The sequence below is a fragment of the Colias philodice genome, chromosome 3, assembly GCF_061535455.1.
Source record: "Colias philodice isolate Cphi_HAF_F1 chromosome 3, ilColPhil1 Martin Lab GWU primary, whole genome shotgun sequence".
Taxonomy (NCBI): domain Eukaryota; kingdom Metazoa; phylum Arthropoda; class Insecta; order Lepidoptera; family Pieridae; genus Colias; species Colias philodice.
Window position 1 is genome coordinate 7,196,993 of NC_143088.1, and position 15,723 is coordinate 7,212,715.

The 15,723-nt window shown below is 35.3% G+C and overlaps 2 protein-coding genes across 2 annotated transcripts in view; both read right to left on the bottom strand.

The window, feature by feature from the left end:
- Window positions 1-38: 38 nt before the first annotated feature.
- Window positions 39-5,779, bottom strand: LOC149489752 (uncharacterized). The gene is made up of 15 exons (XM_089715071.1): window positions 5,644-5,779; window positions 5,358-5,489; window positions 5,052-5,178; window positions 4,903-4,966; window positions 4,684-4,790; window positions 2,184-2,297; window positions 1,946-2,075; window positions 1,728-1,874; window positions 1,507-1,597; window positions 1,283-1,438; window positions 1,152-1,215; window positions 971-1,075; window positions 783-855; window positions 504-704; window positions 39-203 (listed from the first exon to the last, which is right to left on the bottom strand). Exons 1-15 carry the CDS (start codon window positions 5,777-5,779, stop codon window positions 39-41), a joined length of 1,812 nt encoding a protein of 603 aa, XP_089571197.1.
- Window positions 5,780-7,938: 2,159 nt separating this feature from the next.
- Window positions 7,939-15,723, bottom strand: part of MED14 (mediator complex subunit 14) — a 33,447-nt gene continuing 25,662 nt past the window's right edge. The window contains exons 16-24 of the mRNA XM_089714435.1: window positions 15,454-15,594; window positions 15,282-15,375; window positions 15,069-15,163; window positions 12,599-12,830; window positions 11,928-12,148; window positions 11,386-11,547; window positions 10,780-11,037; window positions 10,134-10,267; window positions 7,939-9,871 (exon numbers count right to left, since the gene is read on the bottom strand). Coding sequence (XP_089570561.1) covers window positions 9,751-9,871; window positions 10,134-10,267; window positions 10,780-11,037; window positions 11,386-11,547; window positions 11,928-12,148; window positions 12,599-12,830; window positions 15,069-15,163; window positions 15,282-15,375; window positions 15,454-15,594 — 1,458 coding nt within the window. The 3' untranslated portion in view covers window positions 7,939-9,750. The remainder of the gene's footprint in view (window positions 9,872-10,133; window positions 10,268-10,779; window positions 11,038-11,385; window positions 11,548-11,927; window positions 12,149-12,598; window positions 12,831-15,068; window positions 15,164-15,281; window positions 15,376-15,453; window positions 15,595-15,723) is intronic.

Genomic DNA, 15,723 nt, shown 5'->3' on the forward strand with positions numbered 1-15,723 from the left:
TAATAACATCGCGATTTACATATTATTATTATTCGTAATTAATTTCGAGTGCGTCTGCCTGATTTAATGAAACGATATACGTTAACACAAGCTCTAATAGGCACAGAGAGCATCACACCGGCTAAAGGCACTAATGCTAAGAACATAAATATGTGGGGCATTTCAGCATCGCTTAGAGCAGAAGCTTTCATCAATATGGTTGCCTGAAATTAAGAGAGCTCGTTTTATTCACTGAATTTAATATGAAGATAATATATTTATTCACGCTATCTTTAATGTAGGCTATTCATTATTGCTTAGTACTCGTACGTGCTATTATAGCGTTCTTTCACTTTCAGTTGAATAATATTTTTACAAATAAATATTTATTTACACTTTGCTATTCTCTTAGTGACCCATAAAAATCGTAAAGATATAAGAAGGTGGATCATTTTTTTAAATTGTTGTTTTATTTCTAATAATTTTCTCACATAATTAAATGACAAAAGCATGCATGTACTAACAAAAGTAACAAATGGTATTATTTGCCATTGGGCGTCAATCCGTGTTGAACAAGCGTTCTCTTCTGTCGCAATATTCATGTCTGATACAAAGTCGTGACTGCGATATACGTATAGCATAGCGATTAGTTCTAACAGGCACACAAAAGGCATCGATATTCCCGTCATAATTGCATCAACACTTTCCAATAGTGCAAGTCCGCCCTAAAATCCAACAAATATAGAAAAAAAAACCGTAGAGCTTATGATTATTTCGAATTAATTAAGAACGAAAATACTCACTGTAGTAGCGTATAACAAGCTGAGACTCATACAACCCAATATGGTGCCTGCTACTACTACTTGTTCTGCAAACCTATTACAATATTTCAGGAGTAGGTATATAAGTTATAGAGAGCTGTTCAGGGTCATACATATACATAAATATTATATTCGTATTTCGTAACGTTATCCAGACAAACTTCACTTACACTAATTTAACTTTGTATTCAAAGATTGTATGGAGAGCCGTTTTCACAGACATGTATGCCACAGTCATGTATGATAAGGCAAGACCGCTAAATATTAGTACAGACCTGAAAAATAATTAGGTATCAAAATTAAAAATTCGTTCTGAGTGTATGCACGTTGATTTATTCAGAAATCACTTACATAAAGTGCGAGTAATTACATATCAAAACACATTTCGAGTACATAGGTATTATCCATAGTGTACCTAAAATCAAGATTGTTTTTAAATATAATATATTCACACATTCATAATTACTGAGAACTATACCCACTTTCACGCATATTGTATGTTGCTTTTGTATTTGGCTGTATGTAGTCTACGAGAGCGCAAACAGCCGCACCGCTCGAGTGTAAGCCAGTCAATAATAATAATAATCCACTATGCCAGACATTTTCACTATTTAAATGTGGATCTATATGCCCCGAAGCTAAAAAAATAAATAGTACGTATAACATTAATATTTGGTTCCAAATATTAATCATTATACCTACTCACCGTAATGATTGAGTCCCTTTCCGTGAATTAGTTCAGTACCAGTACTTGCAGAATGTATATAGAGCGCTACTTCCAATGCATCTGCAATACCCTGTATAATAACGTTATATAAATACTATTATTATAATCACTGAATTACATTCTACGCTCATACATACGTTAATGTAATTATTAAAAAAAATAAAAAATATTATAAGTATAATAACTATACAAAAGCATACAGCAAATATTTCTTTCACACCGATTCGGTAAACTCTACGCAAAGCTCGGGGCATGGAGGCAAGATTTGTAACAGCCGTGAATACTAATATTAATGACCAAATCCATGGTATAGCCAGTAGAAAAGTCTGCATATTATTCCAAATTAGCTGAAACATTTTGAATAAGAATACAATACCTATATTTTTTTAAACAGTAGTATTAGAATAGAGATACTGACTCGCCCGTATGCCAGACGTTCACTTATCATTAACAACCACAACGATATCCAAACAAGCACAATACTTAGCACAAGAGGCATATTAAACTGGCCAAAATTATAGTCTGTACGCAGTGAAGCCACCTCCACACTGAAAATTTATTAAGACATTTAAATAACGTACGTAAACATATTTCAATATGCGTATAAAATGATGAGACATGTCTTAATAACTAAAAAATATTATTGATAATCTTACTAGAAAAAGTTATATGCTGGAGTGCTATACAGTGTTGGGTAGCCAGAGCTATATTCCTCTTTACACATTTGTATTTGATGAGTATTTTTGCTTACATCTGAATCTCTTACATCGCTGAAAGCAGTAACGTAACGGCACCAGTCTTGTACAGATTAAGGAAAAAATTGAAGTTTTTTGCATATTTCTCGTAGGTTTTTTAACTTTATTGGATATTGTTAAGTTATACCTTTAGTTCAATGTTAGTTTAACGTAACCAATGTTAGAAAAAAGATTACAATGCATAAATAATGAAGTTATTTATAAATTAAAAAAACACTTTTTTGCACCAGTGTTGGACAGTGAAAATCTAATGATGGACACCCAGTTTTGGACAACATCCAGTTATGAACACCCATTTATGGACTGTACCTAATGTTTTTTCTCCAGTTATTTACACTTGGAGAAGACTTATAGTTATCAATAGAATCTTGAAAATGATGATTGGAATATAATAAATCGGGGATGTATTTATAAAAAATAGTACTTATTAATTATTTTGCATAGTTATAATATTTAATACAGTCTTAATTTCCATTTTCTAGGCAAAAATTGAACAAATGCATCGTTAAATACTAGTTATGTCCGTTAAGAAACACCAATATGGGTTTTTTTTCTCAATAAGTCAGGGATGAAAAATATAACTAAAAAAAGTACTGCCATTCCATCCATTTTGGGACTTCTTCTTCTTCGTCATATCACTCTCGTCAGAGCGAACGTGGTCAACATGAGGTTTGGGGGGGTAGATGTTACCCGCTTCACGATATTCCGCCATATCTCTCTGTTTCCTGGCATTCCGCTACACTCGTGAAGTGAATCGCCAATCTGAATCCGCCAACAGCCTTAATCTGATCGGTCCATCGATATGGATTCCAAATTGTAGCACGAGGCAAAAAGCTTTTTTTAAACTGTTGTCAAGATGGTGTGGATGAAATTAAGCGTGTGTGCTATATGGTGGTGGAATTTAGCAGCAGACAGCGATCCAAACAGTTCATCAGAGAACTCTCTATGATAGATGCGTTACAATACGCATAAGTATGCGACTTCTCTACGCAGTGATAGAGAATGAAGCCGAGAACGAGTCGCGTACAGCACATAATGACCCATTGTTCTAAAATATATTCTTCATGGGTAGATAGATATTATGTTGTTGGACCCATTAGTGTAATTTTAACAAAAAAATGTCAATGTCCATTATAGGAACCAAAGCAAATCCAGTCATGGACAATTGTTGTACAATATTGGAACCCTTTGTTTGAAATGGTCGTGATAGGTATATTATTAATCAGAATGAAAAGACAATACAGAAAAGGGCATGTAATTAATACCATTAAAAAAAGTTTATTTTCGACATATGTCCATAAATGGATATATCCATAGAATTAAATCCAGTTATGGACACTGAAGAATTTTATTTAAACAACATAACCTATCATGATACTAAATCGTGTAATATTTCATACAATTAACTACTATAAATAAAAGTAATATCAAATTTTGCTAACATTTATACAAAAATTCTTATAACCAAAATTGTGTCCTCACTTCCTTAAGGATTTCCTTAGTAAAAACGGATTTCTTCGAAACGAGTCGCAGCAACTAAACATAACGTTCTGCCATCTTCAATTGTTTTGGCCGAATAAGATGAAGTGTCGTATTTTGATAGCTTATGAACCAAACTTTTATTTTAAGTATTGCCAAATTATATAACGTTAATTTTGGTCTTAATATTTAAATTTAATATTTATTTTGTCCATTACTGGATGCTTGTCCACCACTGGTGCCGTTACCTTATAATGATTTAAGATTTTATGTGCAGCTCACTCCAACGATAAAGTCTAGGGTTTATGATTTATCAATGTAGACTATATTGTATTATAAACCAGCTAAGTTCTCAACAACTTAACACTTACTAAGTTTGATTGGTAGAGCGCACTAATCTCAGGAACTACGGGTGCGATATATGTCTCATTTATCGAAGAAGACTATATAAAATTATCACGCTAAGCCCAGTAGGAGCGGTCAGCGTAGGGATAAAACCACTGGGAGCAGCTAGTTAATATAATATATAGCTCAAGAGTTTGTTGCATTGTTTGCGCGCTAGTTTTATGAATAACTAGAGGTCCGCCCCGGCTTCGCCCGTGGTACATATGTATTTCGCAATAAAAGGTAGCCTATGTCCTTTCTCGGGTATCAAAATATCTCCATACAAAATTTCATGCAAATTGGTTCAGTAGTTTAGGCGTGATTGAGTAACAGACAGACAGACAGAGTTACTTTCGCATTTATAATATTAGTATGGATTACGAAATGAATTTTTTTTTTTGTGTTGTATACTCTAAAATCGAATACAGGCTTATATAACATGACGCTACGACCAATATAAATGAGTAGCAATGAAAGAAATCTAAGAACATCATTATGTTTACTTATCAATTATTAAGTATATTTTTAAATATATCACCTCCTAAATGACGCATTTCTCCAAGCGAAATCGTCTGTACCCACAGTATAATATTCATCATCTCTATAATCTTCATCTACTTCTCCGATCGATAGTGAAAACCTAGACTATATAATTCTGATTATCTTACCATCGTATAAATAATTAAGTATAATAAGTATCACGCGAACACTAATGAGTAATGACTATGTATGTATTTTGAAAATATATTTAACCAACCTCCCTTAGAGTCAACGTAGAAATATCTTTAAGAACAGGATCATATGGCTTTAAATCAAAATCCCTGAAAAAATTAACAGTGACGGATAAAATAGGTATAATATCTTGATTCAGATTTATTTTAACTTGTAAGTCCAGTGTCCACATACCTACAATATGTGAATGGTAATTTGGAATCCGATATTGAGTGTATTACATAAATCGCTGCTATCGCCGCTATAGTGCAACAGTTGATGGCACGTATTAATGTATTTATACATATTGCAATTCCAATACCTATAAGAGCAATTATTTGAATTTATTTATTTAGCTCCATAAAAACAATTTATGAACATAGAGCATTTATTTCAATTTTGTGTATTAAGTAATTGTAATATCAATGGTTAATTGTTTCTTTAAGATTATATATTTTTTTCTTGAAAGACCCGGATAATTTCGGCTTAGTAATAAATTACCATCTAGCATAGGAATAATCCGAAAAGCGCGACCGGGACCACTGATACTCCACTGACCAAGGTATACTTCGAAATGACGCAGAGGATTTGCCAAACTTGCAGTTGCCGTTACCAGAAACAATATGAAAAGAACTGGAAATTAATAATTTTATTATTGTTTTATTTAGTTACGAGTTTATTTTATGTAATGTATTAACATTGATAATAAAATAGCTTAACTGACAATTGCCTTTTTTTTAATTTGCCTTTGGTATTTGCTACTATGAAAAATAATTGATATTCGTACAAAAACCACCAGTTAGAGCTGAAGCCGCGACTCGACAGTGCATAGTTAGAAATGCGCCTAAGACCAGAGACCCGTATCGCAGTTTAGATCGTCCCGCAGGTCCGTGCCGCCCCCCGCTACCCGCCGCATTATCCATCCCGGGGATGTGAGATGTTGATACCACGACAGACGTATCGCTTTGCTATTTGATAACATAAAATTATACTTTATAGTAACAAAATAATATTAAAGAGGAAGCCAATTAATTAAACAAAATATTGCGAAGATTTCTCTTCTAAAAATATTTTTCGTAAATGTGAAACAATACCATATTCCTATTGTCGTATGTAAGTATTACATCCAGAGAATTTTGATTTCTGTTCGCCATTGTCTTTACTCAGTTTGATTTGGTAATGAAATTAAATTAAATTTTCTGATTTTGTTGATATACTTTTAGCTTAATATGTCATCATGACATTTTTGTCAGTAGTCCTCGCGTAGTCAGTATAAATAATATTTTTATTCTGCTGTGAATCGTGGTGGACACGGAACGTGGGTGGAACGAAGTGTGATGTGGGCGTGGCCCACGTGTCACTAGTAAGGTAAGATCACCTAACTTGCTCTCAGTTATGCGCAGAAAAATATTCGAGTCGGTTGTCAGCTGTCAAACCTTTTTTCCATATTTATTCATTAATTAGGACGTGTTGTTCGGTATTAGAATGCAAAAATGATAGCAGACGAAATAATATTAGCAATGAAGGCATTTCATACCATCGGTAAGTCTTATTTTTATTTATTTTAATTATATTTTATGTTATAACTTCGCTTGTCGTAATTTGTCAAAATTGTATAAAAATATCTAGTCAAAATGAACCTTAATATATAAGAAATTAGTACTATTATAGATTGAACAGCAAACAAGACTTTCTGGAATATTATTGCAATAAACAAACGAATGTCGCTTTAGTGATGCTTGTGGCGTATATCGACAGTATCGATACTTTAGAAAAGACAAACATTATAAATATTGAATTTTATTTTATTTTTCCTTAGCTTTCATTTGTCCAATTTATTTATAGATTTCCCAAAGAGGCTAATTTAAAAGAGAAATGGATAAATGCAACGTGGCGAGTTATTGGATGCCGAACAGCACTAAGCGGTCTAACAAAGGCCACCGATACAGCAAACCTACGGCAGTTCCAAGATTTAAAATAATGCATATTTTCTGTTTGTATTTTGTAAATATAGATTAATACTATTCTATTCCGTTTTTTTATTTAATAATAATAATATAAAAAGACGTACTTAGTAGTAATAAACATACTCCAAAATGTGACACATTATACTATACTCATATAAAAGAAAGAAAAAAAATACACAAAAAATATTTATTTGTGAATTATCGATAACAAGGCTGACATCCCTCAGAGCATAGCATCAGATAAATATCAAGTTAATGTCATTAATGTTGAGTGACACAAATTTCAACCTTATTTCTATGTGTTGCGTTTCAAATTTATATCTATCGAAAACTAACGCCCTCTGTTGTGGAGTAGCTGAATGTTTTCGAATTTGGAATTTCTGTGCAATGAGAAACAAAACAGCTAATATACCTAGGGATGTTATACTAAAATAAACCGTAACATGGTGCATTAGGGTACATATTGAAATGCTGAATTTATAACCTAAGTCAGTTTTTACTCAAATTAAGCTGTCCAATCAAAGGCATAGTTTACTTGTAGTATACTGTATAACTATCGGTTTAAATGTGTGGGTTTGGCGACACTGGTTTTCATACTAATTATGACATTATAGCACTTCTATATGTTTTTACTGTTCTGTGGGTGGAACCGTCTTGTCTGTACGGATCAGATACATTTTACACATAAAGGATATTCGTGAAAATTTGTATAAAGAGTAATTCCTGTCGTAGATTAGTGTGATTAGTCCCCATGTTTCGTTGTTATAGACAAACTGAATAAATGAAACGACTTAACTTTGCTAATCTTCTTTTATTAACCTTAACAACAATAAATTCTTATTCAACTAATTTAATAACTACTGTACATTTTTATAACTGTACGTACAAATGAGATTTTAGAAACACAAACTGTATTTCACATTTTGTTGGAATTTCGGCACCGATGTGGAGATTTTTAACATACAAAAATATTCATATGAAACGATTAACTTAAGATGTTTATAAATAGAGGGCTTAAGTAATATTAATTGTTCTGAACGCCTATTGATTTCGAAGTCAATTCTACAAAACATTTCTGGCTTTACCATTTGACATTATAACAAAATAAACCTTGATTTTTACAAAATTTAATTGTCTGTGTACGGCTAGAAAAATTGTTGTACCTTAATGCAACAATGAGACATGATCTAAATTTACAGGATTAATAATTCATTGTATTTTTAATTTATACATATATAGATCAATACCATATTCATTATTTTATGATATACAAATCTGATTATGGTAAACTTTGTACAACCTCTATGCCAAAGCACTAAAATTTACATAACTTAACTCTACCAAACACACAAAGCATTCATGTTACTAGGTTACCTCGAAAATATTGTTGCATTGACGTATACAACTAGACTCACTGTTGTCTTTTATAAGATTGCCGAAAAGGTCGCGTTGTATACTCCTTCAAATTAACATCTTATTTCGTAGTAGTAACGTTCAAAATATATTATAAACGCTTAGAACAAAAGTCTGCCTAATAGGCGCGGCTTGATTCGAACAAAGTTTGAGCGTGATTGTGATTCTAGTTGTTTTTGGTCGTCAATGGCAAAATGCTTAATATTATTAACCCTGTTTCTGAGAGATTATTCATAAATTTCTAACTAATTAAGAGTCAGATTAGCATATGTAAATATGTATGTAATTTTCATTGATATTGATGACATTGAATAATTGAAGTATTTTTGAAGTGAAACTTTTTAGGCGCGTTGTGTAAAATTTGAAGGTCGCGTCATGACAATACCATCACGTCATGGAGTAAGGCGACGATTTTGGTATCTTTGAATCTTGCCAAAGAAGTTTCACTTCTGACACGTGTGCTCGGCACACACGCCCTTTTTTATTCATGTAGGTGTACAACCAATTTTACTAAAAAATGGTTTAAATAAATTATATTTTTGGAGCTCTCTGGTACTGGCACTCACAAAAGGCACATTTGCAATATTAATGTATATTTTTAGAATCCATTACAAATGATTTTCTCACTTTTCCAGCAATCGCCCAAGAGCTATTAAATATACTATTAATATTCTTATCTTTTCTCGTTATTTCCGATAAGGCATGTTTTATATGAAAGTCTTGTGGTGAAATCAAGAATAAAAATATAGGATGATCAAGAATATTCTTTGATGTAAATAAATAATATATGCCAAACATCCAAGCACGTTAACACGTTTAAATTTCTAGTAGTGGAAATTTCATATTCCGAATTTCGTTACAGCAAAAAAAAAACACGATCCTATTGATATAATCTTTTATAAGAAATATTATACATCCAAAACATTGTTAAGTTAGTATTTGACTAGTAAGTCATTGATGATTATGATTACAAAAAACATAATTATGTTGTTCTAGTATTCCCGCAAAAGCTATTGGCGGATATTTATGTAATTTTCATTGGTAGAGTAAAAAATAGTGTCTGTTTCGCAGATTCAATTAGTAGATTACATGTGATTGATATATACTTACTTTTTGAGTCATTGATTAAATTAAATAAAACATTGTTTATGTGGTCCCTCACAAAAAACATTGCTTACAGATTCCATAAACTTGATTTCTTATAAAAACAATTGTTAATGTTATATTATGTAGTATGAAATCTGTATATCAAGAAACCATTGCAAAGAAATTGTAAGAAAACTACGAGGATGTATTCTACAAAGAAGAGGCTGATTGCTACAATTTGTTTATAAGTTTGATATGGTGGGGAGTAGTTAAGAGATGTCTATGGTATATTCTACATTATAGAGGTCACATTGAAAGATGATTACGAGGGTGTGTTCTAGCAACAATTTGTTTATAAAGGTGTTAGTTAGTAGTCTATGGTTCTACAACGTAGGGGCCGCATTAAGCGGGTAGAGGGTGTGAAGGGGCTAGGAGGGCGGCGGCGCGGGGGGCGGGGGGGCGTCCTGCGGCAGAGAGAAGTTGATGAGCAGGTCCCGTACACCCGCCCATAGGATGCACTCGCCGTGCGGCTGGTGGAACTCCGCGAACCTGGAACCGATGTTTATGACTTAAATAACGAGTGCTTGTTTTGAATATTGCGATTCTACAATTAACACTCACGTACTTTTGGTGTGAAGTGTTGCAAAAACAATGGAAAGTAACATTTTTAACGTACAAGAATTGGTTTATTTCAACATATAATAATTTACTATATAGTACATAAAAATACTGGATTAACACCTTTTTAATAGGACACTATTTTTCTTCAATGTTTTATTCAAGAAAAAATAGAGTGTCTTATTGTAATTACCGTTTGAGATGAAGGTTGACAGCGATGAGGTGCGGCTGTTGTGCGTCGCGGCGCTCTGCGATTTGCATCGCGTTGGACTGCACGTCATATACCAGTGGAAGAACTAATTGTGTGTCACCGCGCGTCAGACAGATCTGTATACAATGTTTAGGTGGTTCAGAACTTAGATAAGAAATACAATTTTATGTAATTATAAGCTCATTAACAACTTTTATGTTTAATTTACTCTGCCATGTACTTGTAAAAAATCCAAAATAACAACAATAGATCCATGGAATGTAAACGATATATATCTGCTCTTATGCAATAAGAAAATCACAATTTCCATTACTTATAGCTTTCCCACATTATATTATTGTACGATATAAACCGTAAAGCATAATGACTAGGCGTGGTAGTTGGTATAGGTCGCGTCATGTAAAAAGAACGCTGACGGTTAAGCTGCGCATTGGCGATTTATTGGTCTATTTGGTGTTATGAGGTGGTATAAGAATAACAAATATGTAGTTGCGAAGCCACGACTCGAGAGCCTACTTCAAAAATAAAATAAGCAGCAAATAACTTTCGTGCTAAACTCGATACATGCCAAAACACACCCCATCACTTTCATCCAGCGTTCTTTTTACATGATTCGCGTTATACTCACAAAGAAGAGTATCTTGTGCTTGGCGAGCAGCACGGCGGGCTGTCCGGCGGGCACGATCTGCGGGCCGTGCGGCGGGATGCGCAGCGCCCACTGCAGCTGCCACAGCGCGGGCGCCACGGGCACCAGCTCGGCGCGCATGAGCGCCACCAGCGCGGGCAGCGCGGCCGGCGGCGCGCCCAGCGCGCGGCACCAGCCCTGCAGCGCCGTGCCGCGGTACGGCGCGATCGCCACGCGCTGCTCGAAGAACTTCTCCATCACCTGACGCATCGTCATTATGTTATTGAAGATCCTTGATAGTATGGCTAACAAATAAGTAAGTACCTATAATCAATTACTAAATTGTGTGCATTGGTATGTATTTAGTTAGGGTAGGGTAAAATTGTTCCGTGGGTATCTTTGGAAGATTAATTAAGAGAGAAAAAAAGGTAAAATTGTTCAGTCATAAGAATTTGTTAATGCCTCACTAGTCAATGTAAGCATGATACTTACTCACATTGTACTTCTTCCATAGGCTTTCTTTGTTTGCATTTGCGTTGTATCGTGAAATTTCTGAGATTATTTATCACTGAAAAGTTAGATTGCATTATAATTTAGAAAATAGTTTACCTGCAAGTCCTCAGCGGACCAGTTGTCCTTATTATCGGGCAGCGGCGTGAGCTGCAGGTGCAGCGACTGCATGTGCTGCGGGTGCAGCGCCACGCGCGCCGCCAGGCACGCAGTGTCGCAGCGGAACGTCAGGCTCGTCGCGTCCACTGATACTAGCGTCAACTGCGATTCAGAGAGAATTTTATAAATTGGCTCAATGTTTTGATTGATATCTTGGCCTTGATTTGCGTCAAAAAAAGTTGATACAAATTGTGCTTTACAATTTTTTTTATTATTTCGTGATGTTTTAGGAAACATTTTACTGGATTTTATTATCCAGTGTCTTATATGGAAACACAACACTGTTGTATATATAAATTTAGTTTTTCTATTTCGTATTTGACTGAATTATTAATAGGTATCTATATACCTATTATTATTAACCATATTGTTTATATAACAAAGTATCTATTATATATTTTTTGTACGACAGGCGTCGTTCAATGTTCTATTTCAAGCAACAATAGCGCTTTCCAATTACACATCAGCGGCGATATACTCACAAACTCCTCCTGCTGCACGGCGCGCTGCATCGCCCGCTTCATGTACACGCAGGCGAGGAAGCGCTGCAGCGGCGCCAGCGCGGGGCCGGGCGGCGCGCCGGGCGGCGGCTCGCACGGCGTGCACAGCGCTTCCAGCTTGCTCACCGCCATGGGGGTGGCTGTAGCGCCTGCCCATGGACGGCCCCGCCCGCTCACTGTGCTAGTTGAACTTGCTTGTGGACCTGATAATGTATACAACATTTTTATTTATTTGTAAGCTACTAAAGACAGCAAACATTTTCGATGAGACGTTCTTAAATTAACTTTATTTTATAATAAAATTTAAAACTGTAAGCTATTTTTCATGATGTAATTAGATTAAGTAAGTTGTAAATAAACGATCGTTGTGAGAGAACGCATTTTTATTTCAAGCCTCATTCAAAACATACCTTTATTGCATGAACACAAATTCTATTGTAATTAAATACTACACAATTTTGTTTATATGTATTAAAACAATTGAAAGTTTTATTATGAATTAATATAAGCTGTTTGAAATATATGAAAACGTGTTAGTGGCAAGGTGCTGAGCGAAAATATAATTCATTATACATAATACATATTGGGTAGACTATAGTTTCAAAAATTATCTAAAATTTATTTATAAATTGTAATTATGTCACATAATATACCTTTGTGATCGATATGATGTCTGGGCGAGGGGTGGTGTCCGGGCGAGGGGCGCGGCAGCGAGGGCGAGGCGGGCCACGTGGTGAAGGGCGAGGTGGGGGGCGGGTGCGGGGACGCGGCGGGCGCCAGCGGGGACGGCGCGAGGGGGGACGCGGGGGACGCGCCCACGCCCGCGCCGCCCGCCGCGCCCGCGCCGCCCGGCGGGGACGTCAGGTTGAACGAGCCGCCGCCCATCTGCAAGCGTACATACGTTTAGTGATTGATAAATTATACGAACAAGTTTTTGAAAATTTTTGAGCTACTTATAGTTGGTTGGTTACATGGTTTCTCTCTCATCTAAGATAGTTATTTAAACTACAAAAAGGTATAGCCTCCTAAGGACCAAGCTAAAAAAATCCTATTCTGCATTACCACCCATTGTTCTCACCTGAGTACATAAAAATACATTAGACCTGCCACCCAATGATATTTTTTTATTTTTTTTATTGTTAGAGTTAAAATTTACTTGTGGGATTTTTTTATCTGTGTAAAATATAGCTTATAGAATACATTTCTGAAAAAAAAAACTCGATTTATTTTGTTCTCATGTGATCACATCAGACCTAACACCTTGGCCACGGACACCGGCGGCGCGACCGACGGCGCGACGGGCGGCGCGGCGATTCGCGCGGCGCGGTAAGCACGCCACGGGCAGTTGCGTTCGCCGCCGCGACCAGTGTAGACGAGGAGACGAGATGGCTTTATCAAAGTTAGCTCGACGTTGTTTGGAGAGTAGCAGCTTTTTTGCTCAAGATTTAATGTTTGGAAGATATAGTGGAGTACACGAATTAAATAGAAATCGTGTTACAGACGGAGAATTCCACCAAAAATATGAAAAATATAGGCATGATGAAAAATTATGTTGCGGGTGGCTAGACTTCCAAATAGCTGGTCTAGCTAGAATTTCTGCAATAAAAGCTTCCGTCTCTATTTTCGCGAAAAAAAAACAAACTATTTTAAATTAAGTTCGCTCCGGGAGTAGTCGCCGCGTCTGCCGCTCGACTCCGTGGCCTGCGCCGTAATAACTCATACATTTGTTTCGATCGCTAGTCGTGCCGCGCGATTCGCTCGGGGAAATTCGCCGGTCGTCTCGCTGGTCGCCGCTGCGCGTGGCATGCCCAGTACATTTCCATACATTTGATTCATTCGCAAGACGCGCCGCCAGTCGCGCCGCGCGAATTTTCGCTATAGCGAATTGTCCGTGGCCAGCACGTAAGTGAATCCAAAAATTTTTTTATTAAAATAAGGTTTTACTTGTAGATTTTTTTTATTTACTTATGTTATAAAATATGAGATCATACAAAAACCTCTACAAAGTATACAAAAGAATTAAAAACAGTTTTTCTTAAATTCTGAATGTGTAAGTTTACTACATATTAGGTAATAAAATATCTAAACTATCTGAACATATGTTAAAAAAAGAAATAAAAACATTGGAAGTACAATATTAGGAACTTGAAATATCAATGAGCTAACTAAAAATCGATTCGGAAACAAATGGTGGGTCTCCTAAGTCTTCATCACTAGGAATAAAATCTCCGTCAGTCGGCTAGGAAATCGATGATATTATCGTCACGAATAACTGAAAAAATAAGGAAGATAACTGTATATTTTGATTGCAATAGTAATTCCTGTTGACAGTTTAAATAAATTATAATCATAAAACAGGACAATTACACTCAAAATTACTGTAAAACAACAAAATAAATTATTAACTAATTAAATGTTTTATAGTCATTGACTACCAATGTCTTCAAATGAGTACAAAAAAAATGAAAATAATATTGTAAGTAACGACCAATGTTCACACATGATCACATAAAAATTATCCGTGAATTTTAAAAATACAATATGAATTGTTTCGTTAAATTTAATTAAAATTCGTTCCTGTACTGTTTTTACTATTCATTTTTCAATACCAAATGAAAATCAAGTGAGTGATTTAACTTACCTCTGTTACGTTGACCAGCCATTTTCAAAACTTTAACTAAAGTATTGTAAAATTCTGTGATTGGATAACCCATTTACCTATCAAACCTAATAGTTCAATTCAGCCAATCGCGTTACACAGTGATCATAGGCAGAAAAGCGCGGTATTTTTTAAGTTATTTCGAATTTTCGATTTTGTCATCGGATGAGGACAGTGGTTGGTAATTTAGTTAAAACTTTTTGGTGCTTTGGGTTGTAATGGTGATGGTGTTTATGTACTTATATGAGGCCATTGGTCCTTAGGAGGATAGGTATTAAATTTATAAATTAGATAAACATGAGTCTGCATTCATACCATTTCTACCAAAACCTGTACATTTGTACAAAGGTTAGACAATTTGAAACAAGACACAAGTATTGATTTTGAACAATTAATTTACTTAACTTTAAGTTGCAACGTATTAACATTAATTACAATTCACTACATTATAACAATTCACAAACCTGATGCGCAGGCGAAGCGGGATGCGGTGTGACGGGCGCCGAGTGCGGCGTGTGCGGCTGTGGCGGCGTTAGCGGCGCCGGGAAACGTAGACCACCTGGGAATTATACCACACATTTTCAAAGGACTTATTCACACAGTCAAATTAGTCTCTGAAAAATATACTTAAAAAGGTTATTGTGCGATTATAGAATAATTAAAGATTTTTAACGTACCTGGTGGCATTGGCGACATTGGTGAAGGAGGATTGTCGTCCTCAGCGAGAAGCCGGGCACTAATGTTATCTTCAACATACCGTGACAAAAAAGCCTAGAAGATAAAATAGTTTTAATTATGGTTAAGAAAAAAACTAGATATACATTAATAAATGTTACGTTAAAATCTTACTTTTAATCCTTGAGCTGGGGCAAATTCATCGACGACTGGAGCACGGTCGAATTTAGAATAAGCACCGTCTCTTATAGTGACTACATTGCCTCCTCGAATGCCGACTTCTAGTGAATAGGCACCCGCGTAGATTATCCGAATCTGTAAATAAATTACATTTTATATAAATTATAATTTAGGGAAAGACGAAGTCTTATATAAAGCAAATTAAAAAACATAAATTCTTTGTACAAAATATTATAATGTCTCTTCGGAGCAATTTATTTCCTT

What these genes read in the sequence shown, in the direction of transcription:
- LOC149489752 (XM_089715071.1), bottom strand. Translation starts at nt 5,779, where the DNA reads ATGGATAATGCGGCGGGTAGCGGGGGGCGGCACGGACCTGCGGGACGA. An exon ending in AGAAATGCGTCATTTAGGAG is followed by an intron (nt 2,298 to 4,683) that starts GTGATATATTTA and finishes TACTGCTTTCAG; the next exon opens with CGATGTAAGAGATTCAGATG. An exon ending in AACGTCTGGCATACGGGCGA is followed by an intron (nt 1,875 to 1,945) that starts GTCAGTATCTCT and finishes AAAATGTTTCAG; the next exon opens with CTAATTTGGAATAATATGCA.